At 36.5% G+C, this 19,551-nt stretch overlaps 1 protein-coding gene across 6 annotated transcripts in view; it reads right to left on the minus strand.

Moving 5' to 3' along the window:
• The window catches only part of ANKIB1 (ankyrin repeat and IBR domain containing 1), a 117,630-nt gene that overhangs the window by 20,237 nt on the left and 77,842 nt on the right, over positions 1-19,551 (minus strand). For all 6 annotated transcript variants that reach the window (XM_081079288.1, XM_081079286.1, XM_081079287.1 and 3 more), the window contains exons 8-10: positions 14,388-14,532; positions 12,764-12,930; positions 6,554-6,642 (exon numbers count right to left, since the gene is read on the minus strand). In XM_081079288.1, coding sequence (XP_080935414.1) covers positions 6,554-6,642; positions 12,764-12,930; positions 14,388-14,532 — 401 coding nt within the window. The remainder of the gene's footprint in view (positions 1-6,553; positions 6,643-12,763; positions 12,931-14,387; positions 14,533-19,551) is intronic.

Below are 19,551 nucleotides of genomic sequence, written 5' to 3' on the forward strand. Positions count from 1 at the left end.
TCCTCTCTCCCCCCTGCCCTGGTAAATGATACGATCCCTTCCCAGAGTCAATCCAGGCAGAGCATGATCTTAAGAGACCCTTCTCTTTCCCTCTATGTCCCATTGATTCTACCTCTTTTTCATACCTGTTTCCTTTCCATTTTCAATTCTTATTGCTTTAGCTAGGGTCTTCCACACCTCTTGCCTAGACAATTAAAACACAGAAAACCAACCTATTTCCCCAGCTCCTTCTCCCTGTTCCCAACTCCCACAATACAGCCTGAACAGTGATCTCTTTAAAATACAAAGCTGCTGTGACTCTTTTAGTTGCTCCCTACTGACTATTACTGACTACAAAATAAAGTCATATTGCTTTAGCAAAGAATACAAAGCCCTTCATGATGTGGCCAGTGTCTACCTGGCAAGCTTCTCGCACCGCGTATTCCCACACCAAACTTACTCTTCATCATCTTAGACTCAATTTATTCTACTATGTGAGATCTGCAATCTTAAGGAATGCCATGGTTTTAAAAGATTCTTAAATCTTACGTCTATAAACTTTACCCCCACTCCCAGTGGAGTTAGGGGCTGGTGAGTTTTAGATGCACAATTACAATTTTATTTTTGTCTGCAAGAGTGTCAGTAATCAAGTTTGTCTTAATTTCTAGGTCTATGTACAGGGAAGGCTGTGTTTTCTTTACTGAAAGAGCTGTCCAAAAATCACTTTGGAATCATTGAAAGTGGGCCATCCAATCAAGGCCCTGATTACATGTAGACACTCTCAGAAGAGTGGGGTAAGGGATTAGTCCTAATGTTGAAAACAAGGGAGAAATGAAACTCTTTGAGTTTTGAAATTTAAAAGGAAAAATTACCCAACCTCCTCCAAGTCCCTGGAGAGGGAAAGGGGGCAAAGGTTTGGGCTGCCTGGTGCCTGGGAAGTGGCTCTGTGTATGAACTGGAAGAGCGGAGACTAGGCGTGGCCCTCTGATGGAGGCGAGCAGTGGAGGAGTGGGGCTGCCTCGCTATAAGGAACCCCGAGTGCCTACCTACTTCAATTTGTGTCAACAGTACAGCAGCTACTGCTGCACTGGAAAGCCTTGGTTTTAAATCCTACATAGATAGCAAAGGGAAACAAGAGCAGCAAAGAACTGATCAGACTCCACTCTAGTTCTAAACCCACTTGGTGTAAGATATTTGATTAGGGTGTTAGTGGAAAAAATTCTGAGATAACTGATGGAAATCAGGAGTTTCAGAAAGAACTTTCTGTACTCACGGCCAATAAGGTAAAGCCGGGAGGTAATGCCACTTACAAGGGTGTTGCTACAACACCTATGCACCAAGTGCAAATGTCTAATTTTTGTTTGAAAGTAGTGGCCTTTTGATCACTCTCTGCTTCCTCAACAGCAGCACCAGCTTTGTGGCCGGGTCTGCCATTGTCTCCATCCTGGGCTTCATGTCCCAAGAGCATGGGGTGACCATCTCTGAGGTGGCCGAGTGAGGGCGGTATGTACACTTTTCAGCTCTGACTACTACGCAGCCAGTGGCACATGCCTCCTGTTCGTGGCCATCGTGAGTCTCTCTGTGTGGCTATGGCCACCTGCCTCTTATCCCTGATCAAGTACACCCTGCCGACCTACAAGAGTGGGGAGATGTCCTGGGCTGCCTCCCGGCTGTCCTCCATGGTCTGCATTCCTGCCTGGAGCTTCTACAAACTCAGCACCCTCAAGGACTCCTTCAGAGAGAACTCACCGGTCTGTGGGCCCAGCTGAGGACCTGGCCCAATGGAACAGAGCAGGACCCTCTGCCCCTGCCCACCGAGGACATCACTCCTCAGACTCACAGACCTAGAGTCTCACCGCAAGGGGGCAGGCCCTTGGTCAGTGCCATGGGCCTGGCCTTGGGGACAGCTGCAGAAAAAGAGGGCAGCCAGTCCCTCTGTGCCTCTAAGCCCCCACCTGGGGGAGATAAGAGGGGATATTTTGGAATCCTCCTTCTGAGCTGGGTTCCTCCCACCCCAATTTCCCTGCCCCCGGGGTGGCTAAACAGATGTGAAATGCCAGTATCAAGCGCATAACCTTTGAGACAGGCTGGGGAAGCTGGGTGAGGTCTGTTCGGCTTCCGGGCCCTCTTACCCTTCATTCCATTAAACCCAAGTTATTTCCACTGGGGGGGAAGGGGGGAGAAGTAGCGGCCTTTCTCCTCCCTTCAGCAGCAACAATATTTTTAGCTCAGAGGCTCTCACATATTCTTATGACCTTTATTGTCCATTGTTGTAATAAATAAAGCACAAAGCCATTAAAACAAAGCAGCTGTGTGGTCTGCAACACAACAGTTTTTTTCCTCCTACCCTTGGAGAGAATGCTGGTGTCTAACCGCATTCTAGTGGATTGCATGAAGTAAATCATGTTCAGAAAATGACTATTATTGCAACAAAAACTTGTGCTGGCAAAAATGCCTTCACTCCCACTTCTCTGAACATGATTATTTCATACAGCTGCCCTTTATACACACTGTTCTTCATGCCTGCAATCCCTTAGCTCTCTTTAATCTACCCGGCGAGTCTTCTTCACACCTACTGACTTCCACACTTCTCCATTCACTTCAGTTACATGTGTAGCATATCTTGATCTTCTTTCCTTTATAATCTAGAGTGCTTAGTTCTCTTTGTAAGATATATTAACTTCGTTTAATTAAGTGTTAGCGTATAACAGAATGTAAGACCTATCAGAGTCAACATGCACTCAAATGAAAATAAAGACTGAATTTGCTTTTAAAGAGTGAATTCTTTAAAAGACTAAAATTTTATTCAATAACCACTTATTGTGTATTATGAAAAATAAAATCAATTTATAAATTAACATCCATTTACAGAAAATATAATCATTCCGCTTTTTGTTTTGATTAGATACAATAAGGGCAGTTTCAGTGCTTAAAAACAGTATTTGAATATTTACATGGAATTCATTCTTTGAACTGATTTCAGTATATTTTCTAATGCTTTTTTCATTAATTAGATTTTGTTGCTCCTTTTGAGTCTCATAATTCAAAGACTTTGGAAAAGTGGGCATAAAGGAGAAATCTTTCTCACGAATCTCTGAGTCTGGCTGAAAATGTTTATGCCAAAGATATGTGACCACAAGCCAAAGTGATACGTAAACTTACTGGGAACTTTCTCTGCAGTTTTGGCTTTGACTCCTTCTCTGGGAGACAACTTCTCAGGTGTCCTCAGTCTCTTGCCTCTTATCCAATTTTCTCAAGTTCCTCCATGTTTCTGAATTAAAACCCTATTTGGAACTTTTAATTTGAAATCTTCCTATCTCTGGCCACCAGAAGTAACCATGTATATATACTATGTATACCACTTTCTAGTTCTATTTCTTTTCCCTCTTCATTATCAGGATCACTGTCATGTGCAAGGATATTCTGGCACAGTGCCACCAATAATCTGTACTTACTGGACAGGCCATTCTCCCTCTCTTTTCTTGGTAAAAACTTATCAGTGGTTATGGAATGACTAATCCAATTTTCCAATGGTAATGGATAATTAAAAACAATCACCCATTTCAAAATACTTGCTTTACATCTCAAATCAGACTCTTCTGGCTATTTTCTACTAAATAATTAAATAACATACTGTACTAACTACTTCTTGTGGTACATTAACTCTTTTAGGCAACTAGTAAGTACACTAGATTTTCAACTTAATATGACATCTTAAATCTCTGGTACACACCTCTCCTCTCCTACCCTCACTGCCGCCTCTGTCTTGTTCAAGGCCTCATATCCACTCACCTGGACATGTTGAAGTTGCTCAGAAACAGCATTCTTACCTAGTATTTCAATAGTCCCTAATTCATCACTCATACTTCCACCTGAGTGATCTTTCTAAGTAAATGCCTTCAATTTTATCACTCCCAGTCAAACCTCCTTTTCAGTGTCTCAGGACAGTCAGACCTTTGAGCAGCTAACCCGTCCCTCCAACCTGATTTGGACTTCTGCCTGTGCAGTCTCATCTCTCACCACATTTTCCTTCGCACTGGTTGTACTGAACTGTCTGCCGATCTTGAATGTAACATGCTGTTTCACAGCCCTACTTTACCCTATGCCTGGAATGCCCTTCCTATTCTGGGCTCTGTGAAGAACATCTATCAGCTATCAAGATGTGGCTTACGCATCAATGCTTTCATAACGCTTTTTCTAACCCTCTCCTAGAGATAACTGACCTCCTCTTCCTTTGCCCTTCCCCTCCCTCACAATGTACCACGGGAACACTGTTCTCTCACAGCATTTATAATGCTCTTTTTCCTTATGCTCGTATATAGCTGTCTCCATCTCTACCATGTACATTTCAAGAGTATAGAGGGCATCTTATTTCTGTATTCTAACATAAAGTAGCACTCAAAAATGTTAACTAAATAATGAAGACATCATTTAAAAGCAGTATGTTATTCCTAAGTTTTCTCAGCATCCCTTCTGAGCTGCAGACAACTTCTAACATCAGACATATGTCCTGCAAGTACCTCAAGTTCAAAATGTCCACAACAAAACTAATTTTTCCCTGAAAGTTACTCTTTTACTGAATTTCCTAAGTTGGCTGGTGATATTAAGATCCACCCTGTGACTCAAAGTAAAAATTCACCTTCCTGCTTTTGGTCTACCTCTCTTTCAGTCTACCATTCTTAGTCGTCTATCTCGATAAAACATCTCTGGTAATGCCTACTTAAAAAATATATTCTGTGACTTATTCTGTTACTAGGATAAATTCAGACAATTTGGCAAGAACCCTCCCAATCTGACAACACCTACCCCTCCAGCCTCATCTCTTGCAATTTTCTCCCATGGACCTTAACTTTAAGCTCCATAGACATGTAGGTATGTGGACAATAGCAAACCATCTCTAATAGAAACAGACGTCTAGGTGTCAGAAGCAGGAAAAGAAAGCAAACTCCAATCGTCCAGTCATGTTTAAAGGGGCTGTAGGCAATGGTAGTCACCTATTCATGGAACTCACACATGTACAGACCCACACGTGTCAGAAGAGGGAAAATGGGTGGGTGTCCAGAGAGCAATGGCAAACATTATCTGGCTTTCAAGAGACACATAATGGGCTTAGGGAACAAGGACAATCTATACGTTTTTGATTTGGGAGGTGCCTAGCACACAGCAGGTACTCAAAAAAATATCTGCTGATTGAATGATGAATGTATCAGACAAAATATTTAATCAGACCTCTCTATAAAACATCCTAAGATTATCTACTTTCCTTTACTCCTGGATATGGGACACGAGCCTTCTCATTATGTGAAAGGGATCTCTCTCATTATCAATTAATAAACGGGCATTCTGGTTCACATAGCAGTGTCTTCTCCATGGAACTGAATAATCTTGAGTAAGCGCACAGAATGAATCTTGTAAATCTGCAATGCTGAGGACCAGCTCTCAGGCCATGGTGTACTGCCCGACCCAACATAAGCCTGTAGGGTCTCCCGGCTGCCAGCCATGTCTCCCAGCGTCACTTCAGCTGCTGACAGGAATACATACCTACCACATGTCTGCCTCTGTAGATATGTTAACCCAATTAATGTCTCACTGCCTTCAGGAAGATTCTTTGACACTCCCCCTTCCCAATCTGGTTCAGTTCTTGTTTTTGTAGTCTCATCTATACTCAACTGTACTAGTTGTCATATGATACTGTAGTTATCTGACCGCTTCCCTTCTAGCCTCTGCACTCTTTGAAGACTGGCCTCTTTATCATGTACTTTGTTCATAATAAGTGTGGATTCACTGAGTGAATTCTTAATCCTGATTTGCAATACCTTAATCTAACTCTATTATCTAAAAAGTGAAGGAAAATAAACAAATTAATTTTCATTTGTATTAATTTGAAAGAAAGCAGTTGTCATAAAACAAACATTTCAGGAGATGAGAAATTTTTAGAAAGCAGCGATATTTACTTGTTAAATACAGGAATTCCTATTAGGAAGGCTAATTTAAACCCATTCTATTTGCCAGGCACCTTCCCTGTGTCACTCAATCCAATCTAAGTGTTAATTTCCTCATCTGTAAAATGGGATTACTAATATAAATCTCCTAAGATTTCTGTGAGGATGAACAGAGATAACGCATTTATAAAAGTCTTAGTGAACATAGTTATAGACATGACATTTAATATAAGTAAATCTACAGATTAGCAAGCAATCAACTTGTCTTATCTTCTACTGGAAGCTTCCAGGGAAATAAGCAGCTTCCTCTCACTACAGATCACACAAAAGTAGAGAAGTTGGCTGGCCCACACCAGGATAAAAGGGAAGGGCTGTAGGAGGAGGCCCTACATGGGATCCCTTAGGCTGGAAAATACGTCAGTTGAAAACATGGAACCTGTGTACGAGTCTCTCTTGCAAAAACCTGTTATCTCAAAGGACGTTGGTTGAAGGAGTGATGTTAAAAAAGGGGAATCTAGCCATGAACAAAATTGAAAACTTCCTAAATAAAGCTTCTGAGAAATATGACCACATTAGCTCTTGAATGCTATTAGAAAATATGTAGCATAGCTACTGTCTAAAATTCCTCTTACGTTCTTCTGGTTTCATTTCAGTTATTTTTTGTAGCCAGTTTTTCCATGTTTGGCAGTCGCAAGGCTCGTGTGCTTCACCAAGGCACTCCCTAGAGAGGAAACGTGGAAAAAGTAATTTAAAAACATTCCTCATCAGCATCAAGGTAAAAGGAGAGGTGGGAAGTACTCTTCCAATTGCAAAGTTGAGAAAACTGAGGCACAGTGACTACTGAGAGATGAAGCATTTCAATAGAGGAATTGAAAATGTGGTTCCAAAGCTTGGTACCACCAGGTCAGTTGTTTTTTGTTTTTCATCAGTGTATTCATTTACACATTTTTCAAAGTTCCAAATAGATTCCCTGCTATTCATAATTTAGTTCTGCAGGCCTTAAAGAGCTATAAAATAGTTTTATCTATTCGGTTCTGACCTCACAAACACTTTCAATTCTTGCAGCCCAAACAGTGTTCCCCTGGCGAACAGCACTGCTTTGCCCAGGGGCGTGTTCAACATGTAGAAGAGCAGGCCCCACTAGACCTATGGATCGAATCTGCCTTTTGAAGTTTGAGAAGTACTGTTTTATATCACATTTTTGTCATTGCTTTCACCTCTGAATCCCCAAGTAACATCTAAGGCAATCTAATTTACTTCTGAGTTTGATAAATCCCAATTTACTGTTTCATTGGATGGCAGATTTTTATTTACATAATTAAAAATATATCAATTTATCATTTGACTTAATTATATATTCTTTCTACAGCTATGTAAAAATCAAACATTAAAAAGGGCCTAAAACCTTTACAAATTACTTACTTTAATTCAGTATCTAATTCAGTATGATGCTGTATTCTGTAGTACAAAGGTGATTACTACAGTTAATATCAAAATATCATTTTGAGGGGAGAAAAACTCAATCTACAGGTGTCGTCATCGTCATCATCATCATCATCATCATTTTAAACAAAGATCATATTTAAGTTTGTTAAGACACACCTACTGACTCAGAGAATCTCATGAACTAAGAAGTAACATTTCACTATATTATAAACATATCAATTCTATTTCACACCCATTAGGAAGGCTACTATTAATAAAATGAAAGATAACAAGTGTTGGGGAGGATGTAGAAAAAGAGGAACCCTTGGGCATTGCTGGTAGGAAGTAAAACTATGTAGCTGCTTTGGGTAACAGTTTGGTGGGTCCTCAAAGTGTTAAACAGAGAATTATCACATGATCTAGCAATTTCACTCCTAGGTGTATACCTAAAAGAATTAAAAGCAAGGACTCAAATTTTAATACCAATGTTCATAACAGCATTATTCACAACAGCTAAAAGATGGCAACAATCCAAGTGTCCATTGACAGATGAATAAACAAAATGTGGTATGTACACACACAATGGAATATTAGTCAGCCATATAAAGGAATGAAATCTGACAAATGCTACAATGTGAATGAATCTTGAGACATTAATCCAAGTAAAATAAGCCAGTCACTAAAGGACAAATAGTGTATGATTCCACTTACATTAAATATTTAGAATAGGGGGATTCATAGACAGAGAGAAAAGGAGATTGGTGGTTACCAGTGGCTGAAGGGGAGGGAGGATGGGAAGTTATTGTTTAATGGCTACAGAATTTTTGTTTGGGATGATGAAAAGTTCTGAAAATAGACAGGGGTGGTGATTATACAACATTATGTATTTACTTAATACCATTGAATTGTATACTTAAAAATGGTTTAAAGAAAAAACAAAAGCATTAATTACTTTCAAAGAGTAATTTAGCTTCTTTAAATTCCTGAAAAATTTAAATTAAAAATTAAAAATTTAAATTCCTGAAAAAATCACCAAATCCGGCATTTGGGAAATCTTTTCTACAAATGCCATTTTATAGCGTTCCTTAGTAACTTAGATGTAAACTTAACAGTCATTCAAAAAAATATCAGGTTGATTAAAAACAGAAGTAGATATATTAGATTCACTTTAGTACATGTTAAAATCAACTCTGCTTTCCAGAAATGTAAGGGATATCTGTGATAACTGTTAATTTTAATTTGGCACATATACTACCACACACTGGAGTTAGAAACATACCACAGATCTAGGAACAGTGTTTCCATATGGTGCTTGAGAATATATGCAGGAATACAGAATCTCTCTTTCTCATGACTCATTTTAAAAAAATTAGGATGTAAAAATAGCTTTATATATCTGCAGTACCCAAAACAAAGCAAATGAAGTCAATGAAACAAATTATTTCCATTAAGTTTTTAAGATTTTTTTTTTCTTCCTGGAAATTAATCCGCACATTCAACATTTTTTTCCCCTAGTAGAATCACCACCAGTATGACGGGTTCTAATGTTAGAACATTTTTTCGGACAGAACGAAGAAAATAATCATGAGGAGAAAAAAGCCCATTGTTTTCGAATAAAGTCTGAAAAAAAAATAAATGCCACTTCTTCAAAAGGCCGTAAGTGTTAATCAGTGTGCTTGATTCCCTGGGTTGTGTCGCATTAGACAGCAACAGAAGGTTTCCTTTTCCAGAACCTCACAGGAGGAAACGGACGTGCTGCTTCCTCCGGAGCTAGCCCCAGCAGCAGGATCACGTCTGGGTGTTATAACTGGTTGGCACAGTTTCTACTAGTTTCCAGTGCAAATGCTATGAGTGGGTATAAAAAGAAGAAGCTAGAGCAAGGACTGTAAATTAGAAAGAGCTAGAGGCTGCCATTCATCAAAGTATAGTAATAACAATGTGACGGATCTAATAGGTGATTGATAATCTAGATTATTCCATGTCTAGGGAGAGAGATTATTCTAAGAGCTATTAACATACTGGAATGTTCTGCAGAAAACTGGAAAGCTAAATTCCTGAAGATAGTTTTAACCAAGACACCAATGGCTGGTGACAAGTATTCTAACCAACCTGGTATGTGCTGTTGAGACTGCACCTCAAAATGTCACTAAAAACTCATGGATGGGAAGGGAATTTTGGTATAGTCAACTGAAATTTAGAGATACCAATAGAGTGGGTTCATTCAGGAAAAAAGGTACCTGGTAAGAAATTATAAAGGACAAAAAAATGTAGTCTAACCTAAAATCCTTAACCCTGTCCAAAAATGATGATTAACTAATATCAAGAGATCAAGGGCTGGATCTTTCCTTGAAAATCTGTCAATATACACAACTGTTGGCAGAAAAACGAAAAAAAGCAAAGACTGAAAATAGTGTTCAGCATTTGTTTTGTGGCGAGCCATTTGTAGAGGCAGCATGCAGCAGGAGCAGCAAGAGTGCCACTGCTAAGAGTGGGTATACGTCAGTGTTATTTTAGGTTTTATGTATTATTTCGTATGATTGCATAGGTTATTTTTGGGTCTGGAACGATCAAAACTTTTCCATGTAAATTAATGGTAACTTGTTTCTTCACTTTGTGCCATTTCGGCTTATGAAAGGTCTCATAGGATAGCAGGGGAAACCTCTATTAATTTAGATGATTATGCTACTTTGTATAGAGTAGATATGTAAAACAGGGTTTTAGGATTGATCTCTACCAAATACACAGCATCATGTTTTCATTTCTGGCCTAGAAAGAGTTGGGGAATGTTCTGTAAGTTGGCAGGACTCTGATACTTAAATAGCTGAATACTGCCAGCCTGGAAAAATCTTTTTTTTTTCCAGAACCAGAACTATTAAGCTAAGGGTTTGAGACTCTGATTTTGCAAGAGCAGATGAGACTCCATTATTAGATCCACTAACAAGGACAACTTCATTTATTTTGTCCAGAGGGCTTTTAAAGAGACCCTTTGCCTGTGAGGTCTACGGAAAAGATGGAGCATGAAACTACTGCTTTAATTTGATCAAGATTCGTGATCCTAACAAGGGAGTTTTCAGAATCCTTATCCTGGATATTGACAGAAAACAGAATGAGTTGATGACAATTTTAATATAAAGACATTCACTTTCAAAGTTTTCCCAAATAGTTGATAAGTCTGCACATTGTAATCGAATTCACTGGCAACTCAAGAGGACTAGACACCTAACACTGATTTCTCACCAGGGGCATCACTATCATTCAAACCTTCCTATCAGGGATTCAAATTGCTTTCGTGGTGGTGGTGACACGATTTTAAAGGCTTTGCATAATTTCAATAAATGCTCCACAGCTGGATGAGATATTAAACTCCCTCCCCACCATATTATTATTTAGAATATTCTTGCTAGTCAATTTTAGTGAGTAACTCTAAAATATGTTTATCTATGGATTTAGAAGAGATAAATTCCGAGTAAGTTTCTCAGTTTTCAATGAGATATTGGTGAGTAAAGGGATCAGGAACATTCTGAGGTGATACAGGAAAGAAATGACTACTCTGTCAGGTTAATTTTGAATTCTTCTCACAGATTAAGATTTTGATAGCAAAGACGTACTGTTGACGACAAATCTTTGAAGAACTATCTCAGAGAAAAAAAGACTGTCAGTTCAGAGGGCAAAGAAGTTAGATAGTAGCATATTCTACTTAATAAAAAGAAAACCAGGAGGGAGAACATCATCGGCTCAAATGAGAGTCCACCAGGTTTTAAACACTGTCTAGGGATAATACTGTCAAGATCAGATAAATTGCACTTATGCAGGCTAGCGAGAGATCGCATTCGAGGTAGTTATTATGGGCTCAGAACTGGTTGGTGAACAAGTTACAATAGAAAGAGCTATCCTGTGGTGGGAAGGGAATACTTATTCCCTCCTTCCTTCCTAACAATGAATTCAGTTATATCAAGACAGATATCTCCTCAGGTAACTCTAAACTGATTGTCACAGGCAGTTCTTAAAAAGAAGTGTGACTATTGCCATATCTTGTGGGTTTTGTAATCATCTTTAGAGAATATCTTTAGAGCTTTTGGGGGAAAGAAAGAAGCAAACCCAGAATCACATGCCTTTATTTTATAAAGATCTCTCTTGCAAAACTTCCCTTTTCATGAAGCAGATTTTCCTTCTCTTTAAGACACTAGATAAAGGCAGCAAAATTCTAATTAGAATTTCTTCCTTTAATTTTTAGAATTTCTGATTATAGACAAAGCTCTTACACTACAGGAAGAAGAGAAGGAAGCTCAGAATGTAAAATTAAGAATGTGGCTATATTCCAGTAAAACTTTATTTTCAAAAATTGGTACACACAGTAGTTTGATGACACTTGACCTAGAGTTCTGTGCTATATATAGATTGGTAGTCCAAGAAATATTTTCAGCTAATGATAATGACGATGAGGGCAAGAAACAGACCTTTTAGGGGAGGGATATTTCCAGAAATGTGCCTTTTTACTATCTAGCACTGCTACGATGTGAGTTTGGTTTCTGATAAGTACGGAAGTAACGAGTCGAGTTTTACATTAATCTAAAGTGGATCCTTGCATATGTGATAAATCTGTAAATGAGCAAAAAGTAGAATAGTATTTCTTTTTTTTGATCATTAACTGAAACAAAAGTTAACTATCCTTGCATCTACTCTGAATAAAGTAGAATGCTGGGATCAGACACACATATACACAGTTACATAGCATATCCATTACTGGTTTGTCATCAGTTCTGACCGACTGAGTACTTACCAGGCGCTGGGTATCAAACAAAACACAAGACACACAAAGTCATTCCTAACTAGGATTGTGCATTATAATCACCTGAGATCTTCCTTTTTTGGAAGCCCACTCCAAAACCTATTAAATCGAAATCTCACTTGCTGGGGTCTGGGATGAAAGTTAGGAAAAGCTGTTTTAGTAATTCTGGGCATCTCTGATTAAGAGTCACTTCTAGAGATTTCTATTTTAAGAAAAAAAAGTGAAACTAAACATTTTCTAATCTATGGTTAGCAATTTGGTATTAGAGTTCAAGTGCATGGGCTCTGGAATCAAACAAAGCTGGGCTATAATCCCATTTCTGCCATTTCCCAGCTGCATAACCCTGTGCAACTTCTCTGTTCCGGAGTTTCTTTACCTGTAAAATGGATATATAATAGTGCTCAACTTATAGCGTTGTTGGGAGAATTTAATATATGATATTTGCTACGGTGCCTGGCACACATCAAGCACACAGTAAATATAAACTATTACTACTCACTATACATTTTTTAACTAATAAGAATGGTATCAAACATATTACAATTTAAAGGCCTGATTCAAGGAACCAATTATCGTTAAAATCTATTAGAAATGCGATTAGGGTGATTCCAGTTTGTCTTGTACTGACCAGCAGAAGAGGTGTCCTTTTCCACAGTCCACAGCGGGAGCTCTGAGCAAGGGGAAGCTGAGTGTATCGGACCCAGATGTATTTGACCCTTGCTTTGTTAGTCTGACTGCTCTTTCACAGCCTGGAGTAGGACACCATTTAATGGCAGGATTATTTTCAACAAAGGCCTGTTTAAACAGCAATAAAAAAAGACAACAACAAATATTTTAACTCTAAAGTTTAATTATATAGAGTGTGTTCCTATGTGAATTTACTTTAAAGCCACAAAAAAAAAAGTAAAATATAATAGCAAGGAGTAGTCAGTATCAAGAAATACTTAAAATAGTATTGGATAGTAAGAAACAACTTTTTTTAAAAAAAAGTATTGTTGACATACACTGTTATATTAGTTTCAGGTGTACAACATAGTGATTTGACATCTACATAACTTACAAAGTGATCACAATGACAATTCCAATAACCTGTCACTGTAAAAAGTTATTACAATATTATTCACTATATTTCCTATGCTGTACATTATATCTTTGTGACTTAATTATTATACAACTAGAAATTTCTACTCTTAGTGCTCTTAACCTTTTTCACCCATCCCTCCATCCTTCTCCCCTCTGGCAACTACAGCTTGTTCTCTGTATCTATCAGTCTGTTTGTGTTTTGTTTTGCTTGCTCATTTGCTTTGACCTTTAGATTTCACATGTAAGTGAAATCATGAAACAACTTATGGAGTAAGAAGGAAAAAAGTGGTTATTACCTAGTAATGACATCATTTTAAAAAATGTTTTCTTTAAAAACCAGGTAGATGATGATAAAGTAAAAATGCAATTATTGACACTGACAATGTGCAATTTAAAAATGTTTTCTCGTACACTGTGCCATTTTTCTGATGTAACATAACTATAAATAGAATCTTATAGGTGATTATTAGTTGCATTACAACAGTAAATTTCTAAATGGCATCCTAATAATATATAAAATCAATATTATGATGCTTTCTATATTAAAAAAATAGTAGGACTTTTTTTTACAAGTCCATACATTACGGGTTTAGACTACAAAAAAAATCTGCACAAGACAGTTAAAATGTAACTTTTAAATCACAAAAAAAAGAAAGTAACTTGCATACACTTCTCAGTAACTCCTGAATGAAAATAAAGATAGAAAAAAAAAGATGCAATAAACAGAATAAGTCATTATATGAAACTATTACTTGAAACTAAAAAAAAATTCCATAAATTTCTGTTAATAATCTTTATTTCTAAATATTTATATTTAGGAATGTAAACTATAATGTCTTTTGTTAAACTTAAAATAGGTACTATTTTGAACATTATTTTGATCAGGTATAAAAATACAACAGGTAAAAATCAGTAAATAGTTCTGAGCAATAGTTCTAGGTTTTTGTAATTACTTTAGCTTTTCACTTTTACTTCTTTCATTATAAAATAATGCTTTACCTTAAAATTTTAATTAATGCTACCATTCCTTTATGCAATTTTTCTGATAGACAAAAGTCAGAGTCCATTATTTTATATTTTCAAAAATAAAACAAAAATATTAAATAAAACCTACTGTATAGGTTTCATAAAATTAAAGTTACAGAAGTCAGACATAACTGGCAGTATACCTTAATATCAAACTGTAGGTATCGTTTGTCCATCTCCTTAGAAACTACACTTTCTATGATATCCACAGGTACAAGTTGGAAACAATCATACGCAGGACAGAAAATGTTGTGAGCTTCACCTTCTTGAATTTTCAGATTCAAAAACCTATTAAAATTACCAATTGACAGAAAAAAGGCAAAGATGTAATTTATTTACATATTCTAAGAATTTTTTTCTTTATGTTGAATTTTCTGTTAGAATATAATCAAACTAACACCAATGAACAGGGTAGAATATCAATTATAATACATTGAGTCACATAATTCACAAACATTGTACACTTACTACCTGCTGAACCATTCATTATATATACACATATATAGAGTGCCAAAAAAATGTATACATATTTTAAGAAAGGAAAAAACTGTATTACAATTGTAATAATATATACTGATAACAAAAGATGAATACAAGTCATGTATATACATTTTTTTGGTATCCCGGTATTTATGTTTTATATATCTTTACATGTTTCTGTTTTGCTTCACCCTCTCTAAAAATTTGAAACAATGTATTTTTAACATTAAAAATTCGGAAACATTTAAATAACATTAAAAATTTAGAAAGGTTCAATGCTCAGTATTCTCTACCTTTAAATAAAGGAGCGCGACTGTACAGAATTAAATCATGGATAATTCAAGAGATTTTGGGGTAGCATTGGAATATACCATATTTTGCTGTGTATAATGCGCTCCCCGATATAATGCACCCACGTTTTTGCCCCAAACTTTCAGGGGAATACATCTTTTGTTTTAATTTTTTTAATTCAAATTTTTATTTGTTTATATTTAGGTACTTGTTTTTTGCATCACAAAGGAATTTCAGCATTTATTCTTTAACATATTATGGTACAAGAAATTTTATGTAACAAATAATTACAAAACACAAGAATAGACACAAGGTATAAGAAATTTTATATACTGGTAACAAATTTACGATATTTACATATCATAGAAGCCCAAGAACTCTTTGTTGTTACAAGTTTGTCATAAGGTCAACAAAACCGATTATTGTATTCCAGGGTATTATTTTGCATAGGATATCGTTATTGGTTTCTAGAGTTATACTTTTAACTCATAATCATAAATGAAAGAATTGAAAACATTTATATAGATACGAAATTACTACTACCCATATATAATGCACATCCTAATTTTTCCCTCACAAATTTAGGCAAAAAAATTGGGGCTTTATACATGTCAAAATACGGGAGCACAAATCTTTGAGCAAAAGGATTTCTGCTTATATTTCATTTAGGTGAATACTAATATGAGTTTCATGTCCTATTCTAGGCATACTAGTTGAGGCAGTGGGGAAAAGCCATCCTAGAAAGTGGCAGGAATCTAGCCCAAGGTGAATTAAGTGGTTAAGAACAGGATTTTGACTGAGAGAATTCCAGGACTCCCACTAGTAAGTTATATGATCTTTAAAAAATTTTATTTTAACTGTTCTGCACCTCAGTTTCACTATCGGTAAAATGGAGACAGTAATAAGTACTTTTTGGGGTTGATACACAGATTATATGATATATGTGAAATATCTGCATGGTGCCTCGCATAGAATAAGAATTTATAAATGTTAGCAAAGGTTTTTTTGTTATTATTATTAATAATCCCTATAGAAAAAAAAACCCTAGAGAAAATAAATGGAAAACAAGGCAATTAAATCACCATTCTCTACTCATCACCATCAACAGCAGCTTGATTATTCCACCGCCTACAGTATCTTATTTCTTCAGTCTCTTAATTCCACTGCACTTAAAAAAAAAAATCCATCTTATTGAGACCTTATCACCTCTGCTCCCTCAGCTCCTTCTCCTTCTTCCTCCACAGTCTCATCTTGGCAATTCAGAGAAAACAGTCCACTCTTAGTACCCTCCCTACCACACCTCCAACCTAGCCATTTCTTAGCTACCTTTGTCTTCTCACCTTATCTATCTGTCTGTCTGTCTGTCATGGATCTTATCCTTGGCACAATAAACACACTCAAGTTTTTCCTATCCTGAAAACCTTTTTTCAACCAAATGACCCTTTTTAGTTTCAGTTTCCTTTCCTTCCTAAAGTTTCCTGGCTAAATAGTTAATGATGATTTGTCATTGTTTCTTCACATCTATACCATTCACTTCTGAACCTGCAACATTCTGGCTTTTATCACCTCCTCACTGAATGGCTGCTCTCAGCAAGGACATTAAGACTGCCCATGAGCCCAAACTAGTCAAAACTTCTCAGTTTTTATTTGCTTTGACTTTTCTAGAGCATTGGACACTGCTGAACAGCTACTTCTTTCAGATTCTCTCCTCTCTGGCTCCCAGGACATTTTTATTTTTTCCCCTGGTATTCTCTTACCTCCAGTTGTTCCTTGTCCATCTTTTTTAGTACTGCCTTTTACTCTCCTGATCACTGGTATATTACTGTTCCCTAGTGTTTTCATGCCACAACTCTTCCCTTCCCATTCCATACAATCTTCCTGGGTAATCTAAATACCTCTAACATAAACTACCACCTATATGCTAATGACTCTGAAATATAAAGCCCAGAACACCCCCCTTAGCTATCGATCTTGATTATACACACAATATTTTTGTTTAAATAGCAAAGCATGATGGTTTAAATGTCCCACAGGCATTTTAAATTCAACATGTTTAAAATCTTCCCCTCTATTTTCAATACGATTTAAAGCCACACAGACTCTACAAAACTCTGATGAATTCCAAAAGAAGGGTATTCTGCACCTTAGTTACTAGTTAAAAATTATTTGTATTACTCAAATAATACAGGAAAAACCATTTGTGTCAGGAAAAACAATTTGGCAGAGGTAAGGATGGACAAAGCATTCAAGGAAAATGCTACACAGCAGCAGTACTGAGTGTGATCTGTGGATCTGTGAGTATTCTGAGACTTTCCAGGGGCTTTATGAGCTCAGAACCACTTTCAAAATGGTAGTAAGACTTTGTTTGCTTTTTGGTTAAAACTGCTGGTGCCTTAGCATGAATCATGGCAGTGGCACTAGAACTATACCAGTAAACTCTGTACTCTTCACTGCTCTATACTTACAGTTAAGGGAAAAAAAGCCAGATTTGCTATTGTCATTTTCTTCCTTTTACTTTATCTTATTTTAATTTACTCTTCATTTTCTTGTTTCTTGAAATGCTTAGATCATTGATTTTCAGCTTGAGTATATGCATTTATTATTGTAAATTCTGTTCTCAAGACTATTTTATTTGTATTTCAAATGCTTTAATGTATTGGATTTTCATCACTATTAAAGTTCAAATTATTTTCTAATTTCAAAAACAACAACAATCAGTTTCATTTAAGAATGTCCTTGATGGAGTAACAAAGATGATTATTAACAACGAATAAATTTTACCATTTAATTTTATTAAATCTTAGCTCATGAACACACCTATTTTAGGCATTCTGTGCAAAGAAATGGAAGTAATAAGCATGATGAACTTCTGCTGCATAGCAAAGCATGATGGTCATCTCAAGGAAAGCACTTAGGAAATTGTTCAAGTTACAAACAGATCTACCCACTTTTATCATGGAACGCTATTTTTATTTGAAAGAGAGACTACAAACAATAATTATTCAGATTTAGGTACATGGTAGACTTTTTTTTTTAAATGAATTACATATACTTGTCATGTCAAGGAAAAAAAGTTGATGGTATTTGTTGCCAATGATAAAGTTCAAGCCTTCAGATAAAAATTAGAATTTTGAAAAATTTTTATCTGCTATTGTGAGCTTGACAACTTCCCAATACTGACACTTTTCTAATGAGATTGGTAGTGATATTAACTAATGTGATTTGATTTTTTTTTAACTATATTTATGTATAGGGAAATATGTTAACATTAGAAGATCTGAATAACCCAGTGAACCAATATTTTCCAAATGATGTTACAAAATCACGCATTAGTAAAACAGCTATTAAAAGTACAAGATAGACCAATGCATTTTAATATAAGAGTACAAAAAAATCTATTAATATGGTTTCAGAATATACACTGCAACTAACCATTAAGACACTACCGGGCTGGCCCTGTGGCTCAGGCGGTTAGAGCTCCATGCTCCTGGTTCGATTCCCACATGGAATCAAACCATGTGGGCTCTCAACCACAAGGTTGCCAGTTCAATTCCTCGAGTCCCACAAGGGATGGTGGGCAGTGCCCCTGCAATTAAGATTGAACACGGAACCTTGAGCTGAGCTGCCGCTAAGCTGCCGGATGGCTCAGTTGGTTGCAGCGCATCCTCTCAACCACAAGGTTGCCGGTTTGACTCCCACAAGGGATGGTGGGCTGCACACCCTGCAACTAGCAATGACAACTGGACCTGGAGCTGAGCTGCGTCCTCCACAACTAAGATTGAAAGGACAACAACTTGAAGCTGAATGGCACCCTCCACAACTAATCCTGAAAGGACAACAACTTGACTTGGAAAAAAAAAAAAAAGAAACTACCACTGTTGAATTTTGATGTATATCAAAGAATATCCACACTTATCTCAATAGACTATTAATATACTTCTCTTTTTTCCATCTACACATCTATACATTTTTTGGGACACCTCGTATATGAAGATGTTTTAAATTTTATGTATTCTAAATACATCAGAGAAGGATTAGTTATCTCTGGGGAATTAAATAACAGAACTCAGAAGACCTCATTGAAGGTAGGGTCATTTCTCTGTGAGCCATGCTATTAATCCTTATCAAGAAACAATTTCCCACTAAATTTATACACAGAACATGGAGTTGATGAGTGTTAGTAAAAGAAATCTGGGGCAAACTTTATTCATACTTTTATCTTGTAGGTCAACTTCATAGATTATATGACAGATAGGTTCTCTCTGCTTATTTCCATGCTTAGGAAGATGATAACAATTAACATTCATTGAGTGGTTACTACGAGTATGTGCCAGGCCTTGTTCTAAGCATTTTACATATATTAAGCCATTTAACAATAAACTGACAATAATACTATGAAGTATTTAGTATTATCAAAATTATATAAATTAAAAAATTGAAGCAGGGAGGTTATCACTTAACTAATTCAACAACTAATAAGTAGCAGGAAGGATATTCTAGGCTGGGTAAAAAATAGTAACTTCCCTTTCATTTAAT

This window comes from Rhinolophus hipposideros, assembly GCF_964194185.1.
Source record: "Rhinolophus hipposideros genome assembly, chromosome: 18".
Taxonomy (NCBI): Eukaryota; Metazoa; Chordata; class Mammalia; order Chiroptera; family Rhinolophidae; genus Rhinolophus; species Rhinolophus hipposideros.